Source organism: Haliotis asinina, chromosome 16, assembly GCF_037392515.1.
Source record: "Haliotis asinina isolate JCU_RB_2024 chromosome 16, JCU_Hal_asi_v2, whole genome shotgun sequence".
Classification (NCBI taxonomy): Eukaryota; Metazoa; Mollusca; class Gastropoda; order Lepetellida; family Haliotidae; genus Haliotis; species Haliotis asinina.
Genome location: NC_090295.1, coordinates 32324598 through 32347676, shown reverse-complemented (window position 1 = coordinate 32347676; position 23079 = coordinate 32324598). Strand labels below are relative to the sequence as shown.

Genomic DNA, 23079 nt, shown 5'->3' with positions numbered 1-23079 from the left:
TGACTGTAGATGAAGATATTCCTTCCATCCAGTAGATTTTTAAGGGATTTTTTTCACATAAATCAGTCTTTCTTGATTCAATTTTTCACAAACTCAATTGTAATTAATGGGACAGCTTGATACTGAGATTTACTGGACCGAATAGAATAACCAATGACACAGGATAATGGAAATCAAGGGCTGGTGGTTTGGATAATATAAATAAATCTGAGAAATACAGTCTCAGCCATAAGAGCTACCACAGAGTAGCTCTAACAGACCAACAAAGACACATTCATCCTACAAAATCTTCAACATTTCTCTAAAAACAGGAGAAATTACATCCATATAGAATTTCCTAAAATCAGCAAGAAATGGTGACACATTGGTACCCTTCCAGCAAGAGAGCTATTTTAAAATTAGGTTGATAATGGAACAAAAAACATGAATCGGCGCGGTTGTTAACAGCAGGTAAATCAACACTGTGTCCTCACAACAACAAACAGACTCATATGGCCTTAAACACCATTTTACCCTTTCAACAACATGTGAGAATATAGATGCGATGTCTAAACTAATGAGCAAGTCACAACCTTATGTAATGGTGCCTAGCAACAAGGGCAGATAACGGAGCTGTATTCAAGAGAGATCTCCTGATGCTACTAACTATCAAGGCCAATAGTATTCAAAGCATTCTTCAAAAAAATAAAAAGATAAAAAATATGTTGTCAATTACAACCATGGTTCTCACATCTTTAAAATTTTCCATATTAAGACTAAAGTCCTTTTGAAAAAGCTTTTAGGCGATGATTTTTCTCACCAGTACACATTTGACAGAATATTTTTCTCAGTAGCAAGATTTTGACAGTATAATGATAGAAGATAGAGGCATTTCCATCTACGTACTGATTGGAAGGTCATTGATGGAGGCCGGCATTACATCAGAATATAACATCTGTCATTATGAGGTTGTAAAACATTATTTTACAATTCCTTGTGACTTTCATATAACATTACATCCCTCAATAAACTAAACTTGTCAATCTGAATTTCTTTCATCTACCTTTGTTTTTTTTCAATTTAATGCAAGCCCTTACTTAGTGAGTGAGTTTAGTTTTACATCATGTTCAACAATATTTCAGCAGCATCACTGCACCAGACAACAGAAAAGGGCTTCACACATTGTGCCAATATGGGGAATCAAACTTGTGCCTTTGGCATGACAAGTGAATGCTTTAACCACTAGGCTACCCCACCATTCCACCTTTATTTAGAAAAATCCCATGCTCTCGGCTGTGCATGTTGATGTAAAAAAAACTATACAATTACAATTCACAATCTATTATTGCTTACATATTACAATTTAAACGTGCCACTACTTTCTATGTAATCTGATATTCTTGATATAATAACTACCTAAAACCATGTACTATTTACCTTCTAAATTTTCTAGGATGTATTACAAATACATAAAGACCAATACACAGTTTAAATAATTAAATAAATATCAGATGTTATCAAATCTCCACGCACCAAAAATGGAGGCACGTTTTGTCCAGAGCCTCAGTGAGCATTTGTTTGAGTGTAACCAAGGCAACCTATTGTTGTGAATGCATAGTTCCAGAACCAGAACTCTGTCTATTACAATGAAGGAAGTGGTAACAAGGGAGAAATACCCTGACTGAGGAATATCTGCAGACACAGACTTCACCATTAACAGACACATAGACCCAGCACCGTGTACTACACTATATATCCTGGTTATAAGTTAGCTGGTCTTAAGGTTAATGGTTAGTGAGTTTAGTTTTACACTGCTTTTAGCAATACTCCAGCAATATCATTGCTTGAGATAGCAGATGTGGGCTTCACACATAGTACCCATGTGGAGCATCAAACCCAGGTCTTTGGCGTAACGAGCAAATGCTTTAACCACAATGCTACCCCACCCTGTTTTGGTTAGAGATGCACATGAATTGAAAGTCAACTGGTCCAAGGTAGTGATCGAGTGTGCACATCATCTTACGTCAATATGCCTTCAGCACTTCAGGTTAATGGTCAAAGATTCAAACAATTCTTCTCCTCCTCCTAAACTTCATTGGTCCTCTTCAGTCAATTTTAATCTCATCTCATCCATACATTGAGTCATCAGTCTGAACCATATGTCATGAGTTACTGCTGTTTACAGCTTCCTTTTGACTCCTTCTTGCTTGGTCTGGCCTCTTGACTTTGCCGCTTGGCCTTCCGGGACTTGTCCAATGTTGACCTCTTCTGACCTTGAACAGGTTGCCATGGATTTATGACAGGTCCTTCTGGACCGGGTTCCTCCTCCATGCGACTCAAGGTGCTGACTGTGCCTGTAGACTCTGCAACATGTCAATAGGTAAATCACTAGATGTATTGAAGAACACTGTACTGGTTTAACTCATATTCAAGCTTTTGCTGTATGGTTCTTCTGTGAAGCAATTGCTACATGGTCTTACAAGTCTATATGTACATTAAACGTTGATGCCGTTAAACTCAGCACTCTGACCAGGTAATCAGTAACTGACCTAATAAGCACTGACCTACTCAAGAGAGACACCATGCATTACATCAAACCATTTAATGATCAGTCATGGTGTGTTTGTGTTAAAGGGCTACAATGGATTTTTGTTTTGTGTTCAATTTGTTATTTTGTATACATGTCACTACATCAAAATTAATCACATAAAATCAAAATCAAAAGAACTTTCCTCTTATATGATAAAAACCGATATTGAGAACATAACTGACAAAAGTAAATAGTGTGTTTGAAAAGAAATTCACTGAAAAATAATCAAATCAACATGCAAACATTACTGAGAAAGTGTAATCCCAAATATAAAATAATTCATTTATGGTGTCTGTAAATGATAATGTCTGGACTAGAAAGCCAGTGATCAAGAGCATGAGCATCAATCTTCACAACTGGGATACCAAGACATGTGTCAAACAAGTCAGGAAACCTGTTCATGAGATTTCAAATGTTGCCTCATATGCCCAAGCTGCACCTCAATGACGAAGTGTTAAAAGTTCCATCTTGCACATTACATCTGCGACTACCCGTGAAGATCCAGGTTAGAATCGGTCTTCACCAACTCCATGCTGGTCATAGAAGGCAATTAACAGGATCAGACTCGCTGACTTTGTTGATACTTGTCATTTTATTCCAATTACACCGATTGATACTCATGAAGTTGATCACTGGATTTTCAGGTCCCGACCCTTCAATATAGCTGGAATATTGCTGACTGTGGCATTAAGCATCAACCAAACCAAACCAATACAGCTGTGACTAATGTATACACACAGTGTGTAAATGTATTCAATATATATACTACTCAACTCTGCTAAGAAATCTGTAGAAATGTCAGATTGCTGGTGGTTATTAGGTTAGGGATTATTCAATAAATACAAAGAAAAAATTACAAGAATAGTTTCAGTCTTCACTGAAAGGCTACTTGTTACGAAGGTCCTGAAAAGAGACACATGAAACATCAGTAGGAAAAGCAAAAAAATTGCAAAACATGTGAGTTGGTCATTCAATGCTGATACACATGGGCACACACACATAGCTGTTAAATTTCCCCTCCCTTAATACCTGGACAATACCCTTACCACCTGTACAATGTCCCCACCTTTACCACCTGGACAATGTCCCCACCTTTACCATCTGTACAATGTCCCCATCCCTACCACCTAGACAATGTCCCCACCTTTACCATCTGTACAATGTCCCCATCTTTACCATCTGTACAATGTCACCATCCTTACCACCTGTACAATGTCACCATCCTTACCACCTAGACAATGTCCCCACCTTTACCACCTGTACAATGTCCCCACCTTTACCACCTGTACAATGTCCCCACCCTTACCATCTGTACAATGTCCCCATCCCTACCACCTAGACAATGTCCCCACCTTTACAATGTCCCCACCTTTACCATCTGTACAATGTCCCCACCTTTACCATCTGTACAATGTCCCCATCCTTACCACCTAGACAATGTCCCCACCTTTACCACCTGTACAATGTCCCCACCTTTACCATCTGTACAATGTCCCCACCTTTACCATCTGTACAATGTCACCATCCTTACCACCTGTACAATGTCACCATCCTTACCACCTAGACAATGTCCCCACCTTTACCACCTGTACAATGTCCCCACCTTTACCATCTGTACAATGTCCCCATCCTTACCACCTAGACAATGTCCCCACCTTTACCATCTGTACAACGTCACCATCCTTACCACCTGTACAATGTAACCATCCTTACCACCTAGACAATGTCCCCACCTTTACCACCTGTACAATGTCCCCACCTTTACCACCTGTACAATGTCCCCACCCTTACCATCTGTACAATGTCCCCATCCCTACCACCTAGACAATGTCCCCACCTTTACCACCTGTACAATGTCCCCACCTTTACCATCTGTACAATGTCCCCACCTTTACCATCTGTACAATGTCCCCATCCTTACCACCTAGACAATGTCCCCACCTTTACCACCTGTACAATGTCCCCACCTTTACCATCTGTACAATGTCCCCACCTTTACCATCTGTACAATGTCACCATCCTTACCACCTGTACAATGTCACCATCCTTACCACCTAGACAATGTCCCCACCTTTACCACCTGTACAATGTCCCCACCTTTACCATCTGTACAATGTCCCCATCCTTACCACCTAGACAATGTCCCCACCTTTACCACCTGTACAATGTCCCCACCTTTACCATCTGTACAATGTCCCCACCTTTACCATCTGTACAATGTCACCATCCCTACCACCTGTACAATGTCCCCATCCTTACCACCTAGACAATGTCCCCACCTTTACCACCTGTACAATGTCCCCACCTTTACCATCTGTACAATGTCCCCATCCTTACCACCTAGACAATGTCCCCACCTTTACCACCTGTACAATGTCCCCACCTTTACCATCTGTACAATGTCCCCACCTTTACCATCTGTACAATGTCACCATCCTTACCACCTGTACAATGTCACCATCCTTACCACCTAGACAATGTCCCCACCTTTACCACCTGTACAATGTCACCATCCTTACCACCTGTACAATGTCACCATCCTTACCACCTAGACAATGTCCCCACCTTTACCACCTGTACAATGTCCCCACCTTTACCACCTGTACAATGTCCCCACCCTTACCATCTGTACAATGTCCCCATCCCTACCACCTAGACAATGTCCCCACCTTTACCATCTGTACAATGTCCCCACCTTTACCATCTGTACAATGTCCCCATCCTTACCACCTGTACAATGTCCCCACCTTTACCACCTGTACAATGTCCCCACCCTTACCATCTGTACAATGTCCCCATCCCTACCACCTAGACAATGTCCCCACCTTTACCACCTGTACAATGTCCCCACCTTTACCATCTGTACAATGTCCCCACCTTTACCATCGGTACAATGTCCCCATCCCTACCACCTAGACAATGTCCCCACCTTTACCATCTGTACAATGTCCCCACCTTTACCATCTGTACAACGTCCTTACCTTTACCATCTGTACAATGTCCCCATCCTTACCACCTAGACAATGTCCCCACCTTTACCACCTGTACAATGTCCCCACCTTTACCATCTGTACAATGTCCCCACCTTTACCATCTGTACAATGTCCCCATCCCTACCACCTAGACAATGTCCCCACCTTAACCATCTGTACAATGTCCCCATCCCTACCACCTAGACAATGTCCCCACCTTTACCATCTGTACAATGTCCCCACCTTTACCATCTGTACAACGTCCTTACCTTTACCATCTGTACAATGTCCCCATCCTTACCACCTAGACAATGTCCCCACCTTTACCACCTGTACAATGTCCCCACCTTTACCATCTGTACAATGTCCCCACCTTTACCATCTGTACAATGTCCCCATCCCTACCACCTAGACAATGTCCCCACCTTTACCACCTGTACAACGTCCCCACCTTTACCATCTGTAAAACGTCCCCACCTTTACCACCTGTACAATGTTCCCATCCTTACCACCTAGACAATGTCCCCACCTTTACCACCTGGGCAATGTCACCACCTTTACCATCTGTACAACGTCCCCACCTTTACCATCTGTACAACGTCCCCACCTTTACCACCTGTACAACGTCCCCACCTTTACCATCTGTACAATGTCCCCATCCCTACCACCTAGACAATGTCCCCACCTTTACCACCTGGGCAATGTCCCCACCTTTACCATCTGTACAATGTCCCCACCTTTACCATCTGTACAACGTCCCCACCTTTACCATCTGTAAATGTCCCCACCTTTACCACCTGTACAATGTCACCACCTTTACCATCTGTACAATGTCCCCATCCCTACCACCTAGACCATGTCCCCACCTTTACCACCTGTACAATGTCCCCACCTTTACCACCTGGGCAATGTCCCCACCTTTACCATCTGTACAATGTCCCCACCTTTACCACCTAGACAATGTCCCCACCTTTACCATCTGTACAATGTCCCCACCTTTACCACCTGGGCAATGTCCCCACCTTTACCACCTAGACAATGTCCCCACCTTTACCACCTGTACAATGTCCCCACCTTTACCATCTGTACAATGTCCCCACCTTTACCATCTGTACAATGTCCCCACCTTTACCACCTGGGCAATGTCCCCACCTTTACCATCTGTACAATGTCCCCACCTTTACCATCTGTACAATGTCCCCATCCTTACCACCTGTACAATGTCCCCACCTTTACCACCTGTACAATGTCCCCACCCTTACCATCTGTACAATGTCCCCATCCCTACCACCTAGACAATGTCCCCACCTTTACCATCTGTACAATGTCCCCACCTTTACCATCTGTACAATGTCCCCATCCTTACCACCTGTACAATGTCCCCACCTTTACCACCTGTACAATGTCCCCACCCTTACCATCTGTACAATGTCCCCATCCCTACCACCTAGACAATGTCCCCACCTTTACCACCTGTACAATGTCCCCACCTTTACCATCTGTACAATGTCCCCACCTTTACCATCGGTACAATGTCCCCATCCCTACCACCTAGACAATGTCCCCACCTTTACCATCTGTACAATGTCCCCACCTTTACCATCTGTACAACGTCCTTACCTTTACCATCTGTACAATGTCCCCATCCTTACCACCTAGACAATGTCCCCACCTTTACCACCTGTACAATGTCCCCACCTTTACCATCTGTACAATGTCCCCACCTTTACCATCTGTACAATGTCCCCATCCCTACCACCTAGACAATGTCCCCACCTTTACCATCTGTACAATGTCCCCATCCCTACCACCTAGACAATGTCCCCACCTTTACCATCTGTACAATGTCCCCACCTTTACCATCTGTACAACGTCCTTACCTTTACCATCTGTACAATGTCCCCATCCTTACCACCTAGACAATGTCCCCACCTTTACCACCTGTACAATGTCCCCACCTTTACCATCTGTACAATGTCCCCACCTTTACCATCTGTACAATGTCCCCATCCCTACCACCTAGACAATGTCCCCACCTTTACCATCTGTACAACGTCCCCACCTTTACCATCTGTACAACGTCCCCACCTTTACCACCTGTACAATGTTCCCATCCTTACCACCTAGACAATGTCCCCACCTTTACCACCTGGGCAATGTCACCACCTCTACCATCTGTACAACGTCCCCACCTTTACCATCTGTACAACGTCCCCACCTTTACCATCTGTACAACGTCCCCACCTTTACCATCTGTACAATGTCCCCATCCCTACCACCTAGACAATGTCCCCACCTTTACCACCTGGGCAATGTCCCCACCTTTACCATCTGTACAATGTCCCCACCTTTACCATCTGTACAACGTCCCCACCTTTACCATCTGTAAATGTCCCCACCTTTACCACCTGTACAATGTCACCACCTTTACCATCTGTACAATGTCCCCATCCCTACCACCTAGACAATGTCCCCACCTTTACCATCTGTACAATGTCCCCACCTTTACCACCTGGGCAATGTCCCCACCTTTACCATCTGTACAATGTCCCCACCTTTACCACCTAGACAATGTCCCCACCTTTACCATCTGTACAATGTCCCCACCTTTACCACCTGGGCAATGTCCCCACCTTTACCACCTAGACAATGTCCCCACCTTTACCACCTGTACAATGTCCCCACCTTTACCATCTGTACAATGTCCCCACCTTTACCATCTGTACAATGTCCCCACCTTTACCACCTGGGCAATGTCCCCACCTTTACCACCTGTACAATGTGCCCACCTTTACCACCTGTACAATGTCCCCACCTTTACCATCTGTACAATGTCCCCACCTTTACCATCTGTACAATGTCCCCACCTTTACCACCTGGGCAATGTCCCCACCTTTACCACCTGTACAATGTGCCCACCTTTACCACCTGTACAATGTCCCCACCTTTACCATCTGTACAATGTCCCCACCTTTACCATCTGTACAATGTCCCCATCCCTACCATCTAGACAATGTCCCCACCTTTACCACCTGTACAATGACCCACCTTCACCATCTGTACAATGTCCCCACCTTTACCACCTGGGCAAATTGTCACCACCCTTACCACCTGGAAAATGTCCCCACCCCTACCATCTGTACAATGTCCCCACCTTTACCACCTAGACAATGTCCCCACCTTTACCATCTGTACAATGTCCCCATCCCTACCACCTAGACAATGTCCCCACCTTTACCATCTGTACAATGTCCCCACCTTTACCATCTGTACAACGTCCCCACCTTTACCATCTGTACAACATCCCCACCTTTACCACCTGTACAACGTCCCCACCTTTGCCATCTGTACAATGTCCCCACCCTTACCATCTGTACAATGTCCCCACCTTTACCATCTGTACAATGTCCCCACCTTTACCATCTGTACAATGTCCCCATCCCTACCACCTAGACCATGTCCCCACCTTTACCACCTGTACAATGTCCCCACCTTTACCACCTGGGCAATGTCCCCACCTTTACCACCTAGACAATGTCCCCACCTTTACCATCTGTACAATGTCCCCACCTTTACCACCTGGGCAATGTCCCCACCTTTACCACCTAGACAATGTCCCCACCTTTACCACCTGTACAATGTCCCCACCTTTACCATCTGTACAATGTCCCCACCTTTACCACCTGGGCAATGTCACCATCCTTACCACCTGGAAAATGTCCCCACTTTTACTATCTGCACAATGTCCCCACCTTTACCACCTGAACAATGTCCAAACCCTTATCACGTGGAAAATGTCCCCACCCTTACCATCTGGACAATGTCCCCTCCCTTTCTCCCTGGACAATGTTCCCAGCCATTCAACATTCATAGTGTATCCACCCTTAGCACCTGGATAATGTACCCACCTTTATTATCTTGAGAATGTACCCATCCTTACCACCTGGTCAATGTACCCACCCATACCACATTCACAGTGTGCCTACAAGGCCAATCACATTGCCTGTACTACCTTGATAGTGTCCCATCATTGGGTTCCAGTGTCCCTTGGGGCGACGGAGACTCCCACGGAGTCCAGGATCCCACTCAAGGTCCACATCTGTGGGTGCAAGTGCAGCAATCACCTCTAGTTAATCAAGCCGATGGGCACACAAGGTTAGTGCACACAGCCACACACACTCACAGGGCTCAAACTAGCGTGTAATTGTCAGCTTTAAAAGGGAGGCAACTGAGGTCTTGAGGGAAAGCATGAGTTTTATGTTACACTGCTTTGAACAGCAAATGAACTGTATCAAGGTAAGTCAGCTTAATCTAAGGAATGATGTAAGCATTAAATATATCAGTGAGTGAGTGAATGAGCATACTTTTATGCTGCTTTTAGCAATATTTTTGCAACATCATATCGGGAGACACCAGAAATGGACATCATTCATTATTACCCTGTGGGGACTCCAACATGGGTCTTTGACACGGTGAGTGCTTTATCCCCCAGGCTACCACAGCGCCCTTTAAAACATGAAACCGAGGAGCACAGCAGGTATGGTGGTGATAAAACCAGTGAATATGAGATTCAAACCCATCACCATCATGGCAAGGTATATCCTTGGGATGCAATTCAGATGACAGGGACAATTTTCCACTACAAGTTAATGATTGGTCACCATGGGACCATGGATTGAGGTACCCTCAATGTTTGTTTATGTTCCCCGAGCACGAAGGGAGGGACCAGTGAACAATGCATTTATCTTATGTTAATTTTGAACTGTTTCATGGGTATCAGATCGTACACTTCAGCCAACCTGTGACAGTGTGAAGTAAACGATTCGAACCTTGTATCTTGCTGTTTATTCCCGGGTGTACTGCCTTAGAACGTTTTGTCAAAATTTATAGGAAAGAGAGTCAAATGTTTTCATAGCCATAGATTTTACACAAGTAAAACAGATTTTGAGTTATCTCCCTTCCATGGAATTCCATTCACAAAACATTGGTAATTTCCGTGCATCATGCATCATTTAATTGTATTCAAGATAAAAAAGTAACCGAATGAGTTGCTATTGGCAGCGGGGTGTATTGCAATGCACCTCGCTTGTACATGGGGTACACTGAAAATAACAGAAGAGTGCTCAGCGGATCAGCAACATTTACGTGTGAGGTAAGATAAAGGGATTTGGAGCATATACTTATGATGAAATGGAGACAAATTTGTTTAACATCCAAAAGTACTTTTCTTTTCAACAATAATTTTATTATGTTTCAGTTTCTAACAGTCAGAAATGCGTGGAAGGTGAGTCAGTAAGCTGTGATAAGAAAATACTGATGAGGAGAAGGAACCTGCAAAAACGGTTCCATGTCATGGGCTTCACATCTGCTTGGTCAGACTGGATGAATCTCACTGACAGGAACTGAACGCAAGTGGAGCCCTGGAGTGGTGAGTGTAAACTGTGAGTATGTTAACATGTTAAAATAGTAGGGCTGAAATGGTACGCTCTTACCATGGTAAAATAGGTATTGCGATACAAGGCCTTCGGTTTGGTCTGTTTCAGTTTAGTGTATAAAAATGCACAGAATTAACAAGAGCCAAAGCCTACACTGTTTAAAAATAAAACATGGAAAAACAATTACCACCATCTTTGTTAGTTTGAAAGAACAAAATCGTTTTATGACTAGATAGAAATGATGGTACGAAAAACGAAAATACTGAAATTTTGAACTGTATTATGGTATACCAAGCTGAAGGCAAAAAAACATGGTTTCTATTACCGTTTCACCCCTAGAAAACAGAAAAACAGACTGTAGCTCACTTAACTCAGGAAAGTGTGCGTGTCTGTTAACATCGCACATCCACCAGCCTTTAATATTCTGGACCAGACAAGCCAGTGATTGACATTATGAGCAACAACATGCTTACAGGTTAAAGTTACAAGTCATCAACCACGTTGTTCTGCCAGACCACTCCCTCCACAAAGTCACCTCAAACAGGTTTTGGGGGACATATTCATTGATGCAATCCGACTGCAAGGAGTGGGTCAGTTAGTTTAGTGTTAAGCTGCCTTAAAAGTATTCAAGCAATATCACAGTGAGGGACACCAGAAAAGGGCCATTCTCACATGTGACAAATGAAAGCCAGGCCTTGGGTATACTACCTGACCGCACCCTAGGGTTCTGACTACTAACCTTCATCATGTGGATGCATTTATTCCGACATCTATGGACGTCTGCTATGATATTGCAGGAATGTGTATATTGTGGGAAACACTAAACATTTGTGACATTCAAGGATGTCATCAGGCGGAAATATTAGCTAATGGTAACCATGTCAACAACAACCCCAAAGCGTATATACTGCAGATCAAATAACTGTGTTCTATGCGGATATTTGTGACCTGAATATTTTGGAAGTCCCTCTAGATCCTTAAATAGTAGCCGTTGTCTGATTGGCTAAATCTGTTTAACTGTCTCACGTTTGATTGGACAGTCATTGGTCGCTCAAAGGCTACCTGACCTTCTAGACTCAGTGGTTGCGTGTAACAAAATACACTGAGACTATATTTACTTAGACTGGACTGGGACACTAACCCCAAGGAGTGGATCCTGGCACAACAAAGGGACATAACTCTGTAAGCATGGGTATCTCAAAATCAATGATTTTTAACTTGATGAATATGTTACACGCAAGTGTTAATAGAAAGCAGTTGAAAGTGTTCATGAATGAATATCAATGATCGCAAGATTAAATATCAGACTTGTACAGAAACAAAACACTGAAGATATACCAAATTAATTTGTTGAAATATTTTCTGCATGAAACATATATGATCAATGATTGATTTAACAAAACTGTCCAAGAAGAATATTGCATGACAACAGGTTCTGAGAATTTGACAGTAATTTACTAAAATACTCCAAATGGGCTTTCTTGGAGGTGTCATAATTTCATTAATAAATATGCTTAGGAAATCTAAATTCAAACTCAAAAAACTAGAAACTGACAAAACCTAAAAATGATACACAATAAAATATGTGTGGAGTCATAATGACTCCTATTTTTATGTAAAGCCCTCTCAGAACTGAACAGATCTATATGTAAAAGGCAGTCACTTATACAAGTCTGTTATTCAATGATCAAATCTAGCTGGCGTGCCACAGAAACCCAAATGTGAGGCAAACTAAAATCAATCAAAGCTGGCTGGTGTTGGTGGCATTAGACTGTTTGGGTAACAACTAGTTATTTAAAATAAATTAGATTTCAGAACTAAAGATAAAGCAATAGAAAGAACAAGTTAGTTGTTAGATAACAGTGTCACTTACCATCACAATTTTCACAATATTTCATCCCAATGCGGAATAATACCTACCATCAGTCAAAGGCAGTGATCTGGAAAGCGGTATCTGTGTTTTGACTTCAGTTTGGTCAGCAATATGTATATCTTGCTGTCGCCTCTTGTACGTGGGGTCAATGGCCGCAGCAATATTAAACTGTACAGGTGTGCTAACAGCATGACTTGAACCCATGGACCGATCTGGACTAAATGACCTGCAATCATATATTACAAATTTGTCAGCTAAATATTCCAACATTTTCAAAACATATTCAACCTACAAAACACTGTTTCTTCGCTGTGTGAAAATTGTCAATTATCCTGCTGTCTATGAAAGTAAGGAGGAGCACAAGCACTAGATAAGGGAGAAACAATCTATTCCAATTCCTGAGCAAGGGATTCTGATGTGATCGAGATCAAGGTAGCCTGTCCCACTGGTGTAAATCTGGTAAACTGGAGATCAATTTGGTCCTGGAATCATATGACGGGTACATAAAGGAAAAAGTTCACATTCTGTTCCTGAATCTCATGAGGCAATAGGGCAGGAGCACAATGGCACAATTCTGTCCTTGAGTTTTCAAGGTGATGGGAAAGAAATACAATGCACCGATTCTGTTCCTGAGTCCTGTGGGGTGATAAGCTAGAAGAACTGGGAGCGTACTAAGTCACAGGATGCTCAGGGGAATCACATGGTTTATTCAGCAAAGGGCCGAAAACCAGTTCTGCAATTCAGTCAAAACCATGGGAAAGATCACCACTGACCTGCTACCATCATCGTCGCTATGGTAACTCCCTGGCGGTGAGGGTGATGGTGCCATATGTTCCTCCTGTGACACCCGTCGATCGCGATGGTGAGAAGGCACATGGTGGGGCGACATTCCATCCAACCAGCGCTGCATGTCCCGTGCTTGGTCCACCGGAATGTCCCCTGAGGGGGGATATCTTCCTCCCGCACTCCGCTCCTCCTGAATACGTTGATGGGTCTGGTATGAGGGGGGTTCCCGTGGCGGGAGATTGGGGGGAGCAGACATCTGCTTGGTGACAGCGTGGTGATGGACAGACTGTGATTCCTGCGCTGGGCTGTTGCTGTTGGAGATGGAGCGGGTGTAGCTGTCTCGGCGGTACCGATGTCCAGGTGGGGATTCACCGTTTGCCTGCATTGAAATGGACTCTACTGCTGCAGACATGTTCATTCCTGATGCCATAGCTTCCTGGGCCATCTGAAATAGACCAAACCATGTCTCTCTGTTAATGAATCCAGATCCGTGAACATTTCACTGTTGTTGAAAGCAGAAGTCTACATAATGGTGGTGTGTAAACAGTCTAGTAGCCACTTGACAAACATTGGCTGACGATTATCAGTTCTAACCCTGATCTTCACAAGTACAGCAAGTATTAAAGAATATAGGACTCAAGCAACCTACCCTTGTCAGAAATAAGTGTGAGAATATAGTTTTATGCCACTTTTACCTATATCAAAGCAGGGTTCACCAGAAATGAGCTTCACACGTGTACCCATGTGGGTTGTCAAATGCCTATTTTGATGTGCAGATGCTTTAACCACTTGGATACGCCACACTATGTGAGTAGAATATTGGTGCAAAGTGCAAAGCCCTTTCTTGTGTCTCATGCAGTGTTATTGCTGGAATATTGCTTAAAGCAGCATAAATCTTTACTCATGCACTAAACTGTGTATATTTCAGTTCCAATAACCAACCTGTTGTTGTCTCTGCTGTTCAAGTAGTTGCTTCCGCCGCTGTTTGACCTTCCTGGCCTTGAGTTTCTCCTGTTCCTGGATGACCCTTGCCAGCTGCTCGTCCTGTGCCTCGATCTGACGCAGCTTGCCTCGGTCAACCTCTGCTTTTGTCCGCTGATAAAGAACCATAACTGTGACATATTCTTCAAGAAGACTGATCTTTAAAATTATGGAAGGAGAAACTGGGGAATATGTTTTTTTGTAATTAATAATTCCAGAAAACAACTGAAATTACATATTTGTCATATTTATTGAAAATGTTAGCTGGAAAGTTGAAAGTTTCCGCTTTTCATTTTCGTCTATTATCAGCAACATAGCCTTTGGTTTGGTTAGCTAATCAAATGTCATAGAATCACCTGCTATTTAATTATATCATTGAGAACATGGTAAGCCTCTGTGACCTGGTTGTTGCAGGCTATTGTATCCAAACTGAAAGAATTTATGCTTATATATATGATATTAATCACTAGATTGTCTGGTCCAGACAAGATTATTTACAGACTTATGTCTGTTTAACCACTGGATAGAGAAGCTGTCTGTATATGCTCTCAAGGAGGACAATTCTTGTCAGCATGACATCACACCTTGTGTTCTTGGTCCTGCAGTAGCCGTGCAAGTTCCTGGATGAAATGAAAAGAAAGAAAACATAGGACATGAAGTAAATAAGAAAATTGTTAAAATCTAAATATTTTAGATATTTAAATACTTACCTTACCATAGGTCTATAGCATATTACCTCAAGCTTCACTTAGTGGGAGACTGAAGGATTCTATTCAATCTGGAATGGCTTCCTTGCAATTGACGACTGTCATGATACGGAAGTATCTGGCTGTCCCCACTGTGCATGCGCACAGACTCCAGAAATTCACTTTTACTTCTTGTAGTGGGGAGGAGCATCGTGTGTTGGGAGGGACTGAACGCCCTATCTAAATTTTTAGAGTTTAACAAATCTTTTACTTACCTTACCATTGGTCTATAGCATATGGATACAACAGACAGGACGGTGGTGTAGGACTCCAGAGGACCGTCAGAGTCTTAAGATCCCACATATGCCTCGGGGCAGCCAGACCACTACTGATTCACTGTATGCTGGTCTGCCGCAACAATCTCTCGTGAAGGTCATTGGAATCAGAGTAGTAGGTCATGTACTAACCACCGGAGGGGCACGGTACATAATCTCATGTAAGTACAAGTCCCCTATAGGCAAAGGTAAGTAAGATCATGCCTTACTGCACAACTACTAATGGTCCAAAAGACTGCGTCCCCTCCATATCTTCCACTGCCAAGTCCCACAAGTAATGGCTACAAATACTGTAGAGGACCACCTGAAGCAACCAGCCATAATGTCAGGAACTGTACAGTTCCTATGCAGGGCCATAGTCGAGGCTAACGCCCAAATCTCGTGTGGGTTGTTAGACGATGGGTGTGGAAGATTCTGTGCATCGTAAGCCAGGATGGTCTGCCTCTAGTGTGTTCCTGGTGACTTCCCCTCTAGCCATCGCAGAAAAAGGCAGGAACAACCTTTTCCTAGTTCCCTGACGAGGAGAGGACTTCTTGATGTATAGTCTGAGAGCCTGAACCGGACAGAGTAACTGCTCTTCCCGATCGTCGGGTCCGATGATGGCAGTAAGGGGTGGTGGTGGTGAATAACCTGTCTGGTTGACCTGGTAGCTGATTCTTCGCCAGAAAATCCCAGAGAAGGCCATGCAGCACCATGTCTGGTCTGTTCAAACCGCACCCTAGTCAAATCCAGCACGTGAATTTCACTAACTCTCGCCACTGAAGCTAACACCAGCAGAAACACTGTTTTCTTTGTTAGGTTGTCAAACCATGCAATGTTCAGCGGCTCGTAGGGGCGACCCTCAAGTGCTGTAGGTCCCACGCTGGCAGCTGGAACTTAACCTTTTGGTCCACCAGCTTGAACACCTTCAACATAGCAACTAATTTGTGGATCTTGGAGACCTTCCTATCTCCTCTCACAGCTAACACTATATTCAGTGCTGACAGGTAAGTACCAATAGTACTGAACCTGAGCTTCCTCGAGCACCACAAATAATGAAAAAACTCCGCCAGGAATTGGGGTGACGCTAACAGTGGGTCTTTCAACGTTTGGGCACAAAACTTCTCAAATTTTTATCCCACTTGTAATCATACAGTGATCGGGTGGAAGCTCTGTGCGCCCAGGCAATGATCTTCGCCACTTGAGATGAATACCCCTTGGCCCTCAAAGGCCTTTGCAATGGTCCAAGTGCATAGATGAAACTGTGCCAGGTCCAAGTGCAGTGTCCAACTGTGGGGCGCAGCAACTGATCCCACTCTGGAAGCCTGAACAGATCTCTCTCTGGGAACCACATCCTCACTGGCCACCAGGGCGTGACCAAAAGCAAACGGATCCTCCCTGTGAGCTTGAGTTTCGACACTACTGCTGGTACAAGTACTGGATGTCCTTCCCCAGACATTGACCACCCAAGCTGCCGGGACTGCTATCAGAGACACGTACACTGGAAGCTGTACCTTTGTGGCAAATAGGTCTATCAGCGGGCGCCCATGATCCTCACATATGAGCCGAAATATCTCCGGGTGAAGCATCCACTTGGTCGGGGATGGCTTCCCTGGTCGAGACAGCACATCAGCTAGGACGTTTCTGCAACCTGGGATATGACGAGCTCTGGCCTAGATGTCGTTTGTGTCCAGGATGCTGGTTAGGCGGAACATCTGATCCAGTAGGGACTTAGACCTGGTTGTTCCCTCTCTCAAAATCAGCCATGCGACAGTCACGTTGTCTGAAACAATCAGTAGGTTGGAGTGGCTTTGCTTCTGCGTCAGACCAAAGTGCCGAGGCTGTCCGATCATTTAGGTGCGCACCCAAACTGTCTTCATGGCTAAAGTCGTCCGGACATGTCCTAACAAGTCATGTAGCACTTTGGCTTGCCATGGGAATAGCGACGAGAGATGTTCCAATCTGCACTCGTTAGGCTCTGTCAAATCCAGCGTCGCCACTGAAGTAGCTGATGCTAGCGCTGAGACAGGGTTTAGGATGCACCACAGCTCCGTGTCAGTGGCCTGTAATCTGGAGTCCTGCACCTTTTACGTGGTGGAGGAAGATAGTCTTCTGATGGCCTCATCCAACATTGCCCCGGAGTCCGCAAAGTCGAGACTATGCACCTTGTAGTCCAGTCTCTTTGACTTGGGCACGCTGATCGTAGCATTCAATGACAGTTTGGCAAAGTCTTCATTTAGAGAAGATATGGCGTTAGCCACCATGTGATGTGGCGGGATCATCAGTTCTGGTTCGACCTTGATAGCCCTGGTGCTGTCTACCCGATTCAGGGGAGGGGCAATCTGGGAGCTTATCTGCTATCCAATCATACATAGCAGACAATGGTAGGTACGATCCCTCTTCTTCCTCAACATGAGAGGGGTCCTGCTCATAGTCGGGGGAGAAGTTGCTCTTTGTCAGTATTCCAAGAAGTGGTCAACCTGCGCTCTGGCGCCTGCTTTTTGTGCGCTGACTGTCTGGCACGAGGAGGTGACGCTGATAAGGGCCGCAAACGCCAAATCCTATTCTGTGGTGGAGGGATCTGCCCCGACGATCCGGTGATCTGGACAGCGAACGGCGGTGCCGACATACACTGGACGAACTGCTCCAAGGACTTCTAGATCTTGACCTCCTTATGTCCGATCGGCCTGTTCTCAATCTATCACTGGAAAAAGCAGTGGCACCTGACCATGGCGCCGACTTCTCTAAGCCCGGCGTATCTGTAGCTTGGGATGCGCCCATAGGCGTCAGTAATCAGATGCATTCCTCTCTTGGCTTTGCCTCTGTAACATACAGGATCAGCGGAGGAGCCCTAATCGGAGGTGCCGCCTGTTCTTCAGATACGCCTGGCGTATAAATAATGTGATCATAAGGATCAAAGGAAAATACCCCTTACCACGTAATGGACTGCTCCACTCACATGTGCAGCAGCCTGCCTGCAATAGACAAGTGAAATAGCTGCCTCTTCGAAGAGGAACAGCACAATTTACATCAAATACAACGCCAAATAATACAAAGCTTAGATATAGCAGACATAACTATCAATAGAAACAATCCGCTGACAAATGAAACCGATGTAGCCGACAAGTGTACAATAACAAAAATATATGTTATAATTGACACAAAGATTGAAAAATATATATACCACACACAAAGAACCTGAAAGGAATCAGTGCAAAAGTATAGTATAGTCAAACTTCATTAGCTGGAAAAATAAATATAGCAACCCAAACACGTCTCGATCAGACGACGCTTAAAGTAAAAGTCAAGTTCTCATGGAGTCTGCAAGCATGCACAGTGGGGAGATCCGGATACTTCCGTATCATGACAGTCATCGATTGCGAGGTAGCCATTCAAGATTGAATAGCAATTCAACTCAGATCTCCTACTAAGACGTATAGTCCTCTATAGACGTATAGTAAGGTAAGTAAAAAATGTGTACGTTTGAGCCAGATAGCAGAACATATGCAGATAAAAGAGGGATGCAGGGATGCTCTCATAATGTGCTCACACTCAGTTAAAAAAATGGAATACAACTCAAATTAGTGCTAATGCTAACTTACCAAAACTATTTTAGCAAATTTTGAGTGCTCCCCTTTCTGTCTTCACTGTACTTAGTTAAAATTTAATCTCATACTGACATTATTTCAGCCATGTAGCAGCCTGCATTTGATGAACCATGACAAAGTAAAGACCAGCTAGCATAATGACAATTTTAATCTGTAAGCTTCCAAACAATAACTGTCACCAATGGCTAATAGCAGCATGAAACGTTTGAGGTAAGTTTTGAGAAATTTTGTTAATGCCAGTCTCTGCTGGAATTATTACTGTAGGTGACAATTTGGGCAATATTGGCATGTCTGTCTGACTGTAGTTTCATATGTTAGTGTATCTATTGGACACGTGATCCACTGGCAGTACAAATGAATGGTCAGGAGCCTGAAGGGTCAAAATACCAGCCTTGCTCAGAAAAGTAGTGAGTGATTTTAGCTTTTATCGATATTCAAGGAATATTACCATGGCTTTTGCATGAGCAGCGAAAGCTGTAACCATTTGACTACCACAAGACCTCCTCATAAAAGGAAGGCGGTTTACTTTATTCCAGCCACTAACAATCTAACAAACTGGACAGAGATAAAATTTGGGCTTTGGTGACTTAATCACAGTTCTACTAATTGAAAGAAGACAGTCACATGCCGATGCTTCCACTATGTCAAGATTCTGACTTGGCTCACCTCATCTTGGAGTTCTTGTATTGCTCGATGTTCAATAGGATTGATTGATCCATCATTGGGGACTGTGTAGAAGTCGCTGAAGTCACCATCATCCTCGATGTGACCGGCAGGGGTTACCCTGAAACAGAACAGTCTGGTCTTGACCCCCAACTACCAACACAGGGCCTTCATCAGTCATACTAACATCTGCATGGTTGCCAAAATAGGTGACAGACAATCAGACCATCCACTACAAACACAGAGCCTTCACCAGCTGTACTGACATCTGCCTGGTTGCCAGAATTGGTGATAGAGAGTCAGACCATCCACTACCAACACAGGGCCTTCACCAGCTGTACTATGTCTGCCTGGTTGCCAGAATTGGTGATAGAGGGTCAGACCATCCACTACCAACACAGGGCCTTCACCAGCTGTACTATGTCTGCCTGGCTGCCAGAATTGGTGATAGATGGTCAGACCATCCACTACCAACACAGGGCCTTCACCAGCTGTACTATGTCTGCCTGGTTGCCAGAATTGGTGATAGAGGGTCAGACCATCCACTACCAACACAGGGCCTTCACCAGCTGTACTGACATCTGCCTGGCTGCCAGAATTGGTGATAGAGGGTCAGACCATCCCCTACCAACACAGGGCATTCACCAGCTGTACTATGTCTGCCTGGTTGCCAGAATTGGTGATAGAGGGTCAGACCATCCACTACCAACACAGGGCATTCACCAGCTGTACTGACATCTGCCTGGCTGCCAGAATTGGTGATAGAGGGTCAGACCATCCACTACAAACACAGGGCCTTCACCAGCTGTACTATGTCTGCCTGGCTGCCAGAATTGGTGATAGATGGTCAGACCATCCACTACCAACACAGGGCCTTCACCAGCTGCACTATGTCTGCCTGGCTGCCAGAATTGGTGATAGATGGTCAGACCATCCACTACCAACACAGGGCCTTCACCAGCTGCACTATGTCTGCCTGGCTGCCAGAATTGGTGATAGATGGTCAGACCATGCCCTACCAACACAGGGCCTTCACCAGCTGCACTATGTCTGCCTGGCTGCCAGAATTGGTGATAGATGGTCAGACCATCCCCTACCAACACAGGGCCTTCACCAGCTGCACTATGTCTGCCTGGCTGCCAGAATTGGTGATAGATGGTCAGACCATCCACTACCAACACAGGGCCTTCACCAGCTGTACTATGTCTGCCTGGCTGCCAGAATTGGTGATAGATGGTCAGACCATCCACTACCAACACAGGGCCTTCACCAGCTGCACTATGTCTGCCTGGCTGCCAGAATTGGTGATAGATGGTCAGACCATCCACTACCAACACAGGGCCTTCACCAGCTGCACTATGTCTGCCTGGCTGCCAGAATTGGTGATAGATGGTCAGACCATCCACTACCAACACAGGGCCTTCACCAGCTGTACTATGTCTGCCTGGTTGCCAGAATTGGTGATAGATGGTCAGACCATCCACTACCAACACAGGGCCTTCACCAGCTGTACTGACAAAGGTTGGGATAATGAGATGGTTCTAGATGACCAGTATATTCCAGCCATATGGCAGCGGTCTGTAAATAACTGAGTCTGGACCAGACAATCCACTGATCAACAGCATGAGCATTGATGTACACAAATGGGATATGATGACATGTCAAACAAAGTCATTGAGTCTGGGCCTCGTTTCACAAAACTCTCGTAAGCCTAAGGTCTCGTAACTTTTCTCATAGTATTCCTACTTCCTGTGCTACAGTATAGCAGGTATGAATGCTACCAGAAAAGTTATCAGGTCTTAGGCATATGAGAGGTTTGTGAAACGGGGCCCTAACAACTCAAATCTGTAAGTCACTTCTCATGACAGTCATGGGTTACTAAAGACCAATTTTAACATGGATCTTCACAGATTCGAGATATATCAAAACTATGCTCATGAACTTCGATGATGAGTATGTGATACATCTAAGTCACATCATCACCCGACATTTAATCAGAATTAAACAGTCACAATGGTTAAAAAAATCAAAAGGTTTTAGTTTTCAAGAACTAAAATCTCCATGCATGCAGACTCGCGTTAGAAGAAAATTCTTATATGAAAGATCTTGCTGAAGAAAGGCCATCCACCATTAAAATAGCTTTGATATTGTACGTTTCATGTTTTACTTTGAGAAGTTTCCATTGTTTTTAAGTCATTCATCTTCAAAACAAATAATATTCCAAGCAATGTATTTACAATTTTATGAAACATCAAAAGTATATTTGAAATGAATACTCACACTTTTCTGATTTGATATTTCTGAACATGACCAAAATGTACTTTCAGTAATAGTGACAATGAGTGAGTATGATTTTAAACCTCTTTCAGCAATATTTCAGAAATATCAGAGCAGGGCACACAAGAAATGACCTTCTCAGATTGTGCCCATGTAGGGAATGAAACCAGGGTGTTCAGCATGACGAGCAGACATGTTAACCACCAGGGTGCCCAACCGCCCCTAGGGCGAGTGAGTTCAATCACAATCAGGATCAAGCTGCAGACACTGCAGATAAAGGGGCACAACTCTGTACATGTGAGGACTTCAACCAAGCTAACAAATTAGTACAAGATGAACAATGAAGAAAGTAAGACTAGTTCTATGTCTATAAGCAGTGTACATCCAGACTGGGGACTCGACACACAAGGTCACTGACCTGCAGGGACAAATCAAGGTAATGATAGCTGTTTTCTCAGAGGACAAACTCATGGTGGGCATACATGGATTGTGGGGATTTACATGATGCATATTTCATGCCTACTTTATACACAGCATCTGTTGAGACTTGCTAAGATTTTGTATATGCGTCACAACTGATCAAAACAATTCATCAAGAAAGTCTTTTAACAATAGCAGGTTGTGGTACTATAGACATGTGTCACGTTCACAACTAAAAGACATTACCAGTAATTAAGCAAGAAGATTGTGCCTTTTAACTTTTCTTATTTCGGTAAATTATGAAGAAACTGAACTTTTCAATTCACACAAAAACTGATATTTTGTTAAAAATCAACCTAGAGATATATCTGTTATTTCCCTTAATTTCGAGTCATATTAAGATGGAATGAAATGCAAAATTGATAAAGTAAGTACTAAAGCCTGTTCCTCTACATGGGTTCTTTCACCACTGACTTCTAAAACGCCACAACATCA

At 44.0% G+C, this 23079-nt stretch overlaps 1 protein-coding gene across 4 annotated transcripts in view; it reads right to left on the bottom strand.

Annotated features, from left to right (window-relative positions):
- Positions 1-1043: 1043 nt before the first annotated feature.
- LOC137268135 (coiled-coil domain-containing protein 50-like) overlaps positions 1044-23079 on the bottom strand; it is a 67550-nt gene continuing 45514 nt past the window's right edge. For 2 of the 4 annotated variants that reach the window (XM_067802659.1, XM_067802660.1), the window contains exons 7-13: positions 19891-20008; positions 15201-15236; positions 14578-14730; positions 13623-14080; positions 12897-13075; positions 9554-9640; positions 1044-2342 (exon numbers count right to left, since the gene is read on the bottom strand). In XM_067802659.1, coding sequence (XP_067658760.1) covers positions 2149-2342; positions 9554-9640; positions 12897-13075; positions 13623-14080; positions 14578-14730; positions 15201-15236; positions 19891-20008 — 1225 coding nt within the window. In that variant the 3' untranslated portion in view covers positions 1044-2148. The remainder of the gene's footprint in view (positions 2343-9553; positions 9641-12896; positions 13076-13622; positions 14081-14577; positions 14731-15200; positions 15237-19890; positions 20009-23079) is intronic. The other 2 variants (XM_067802661.1, XM_067802662.1) reach the window with 1 other exon arrangement.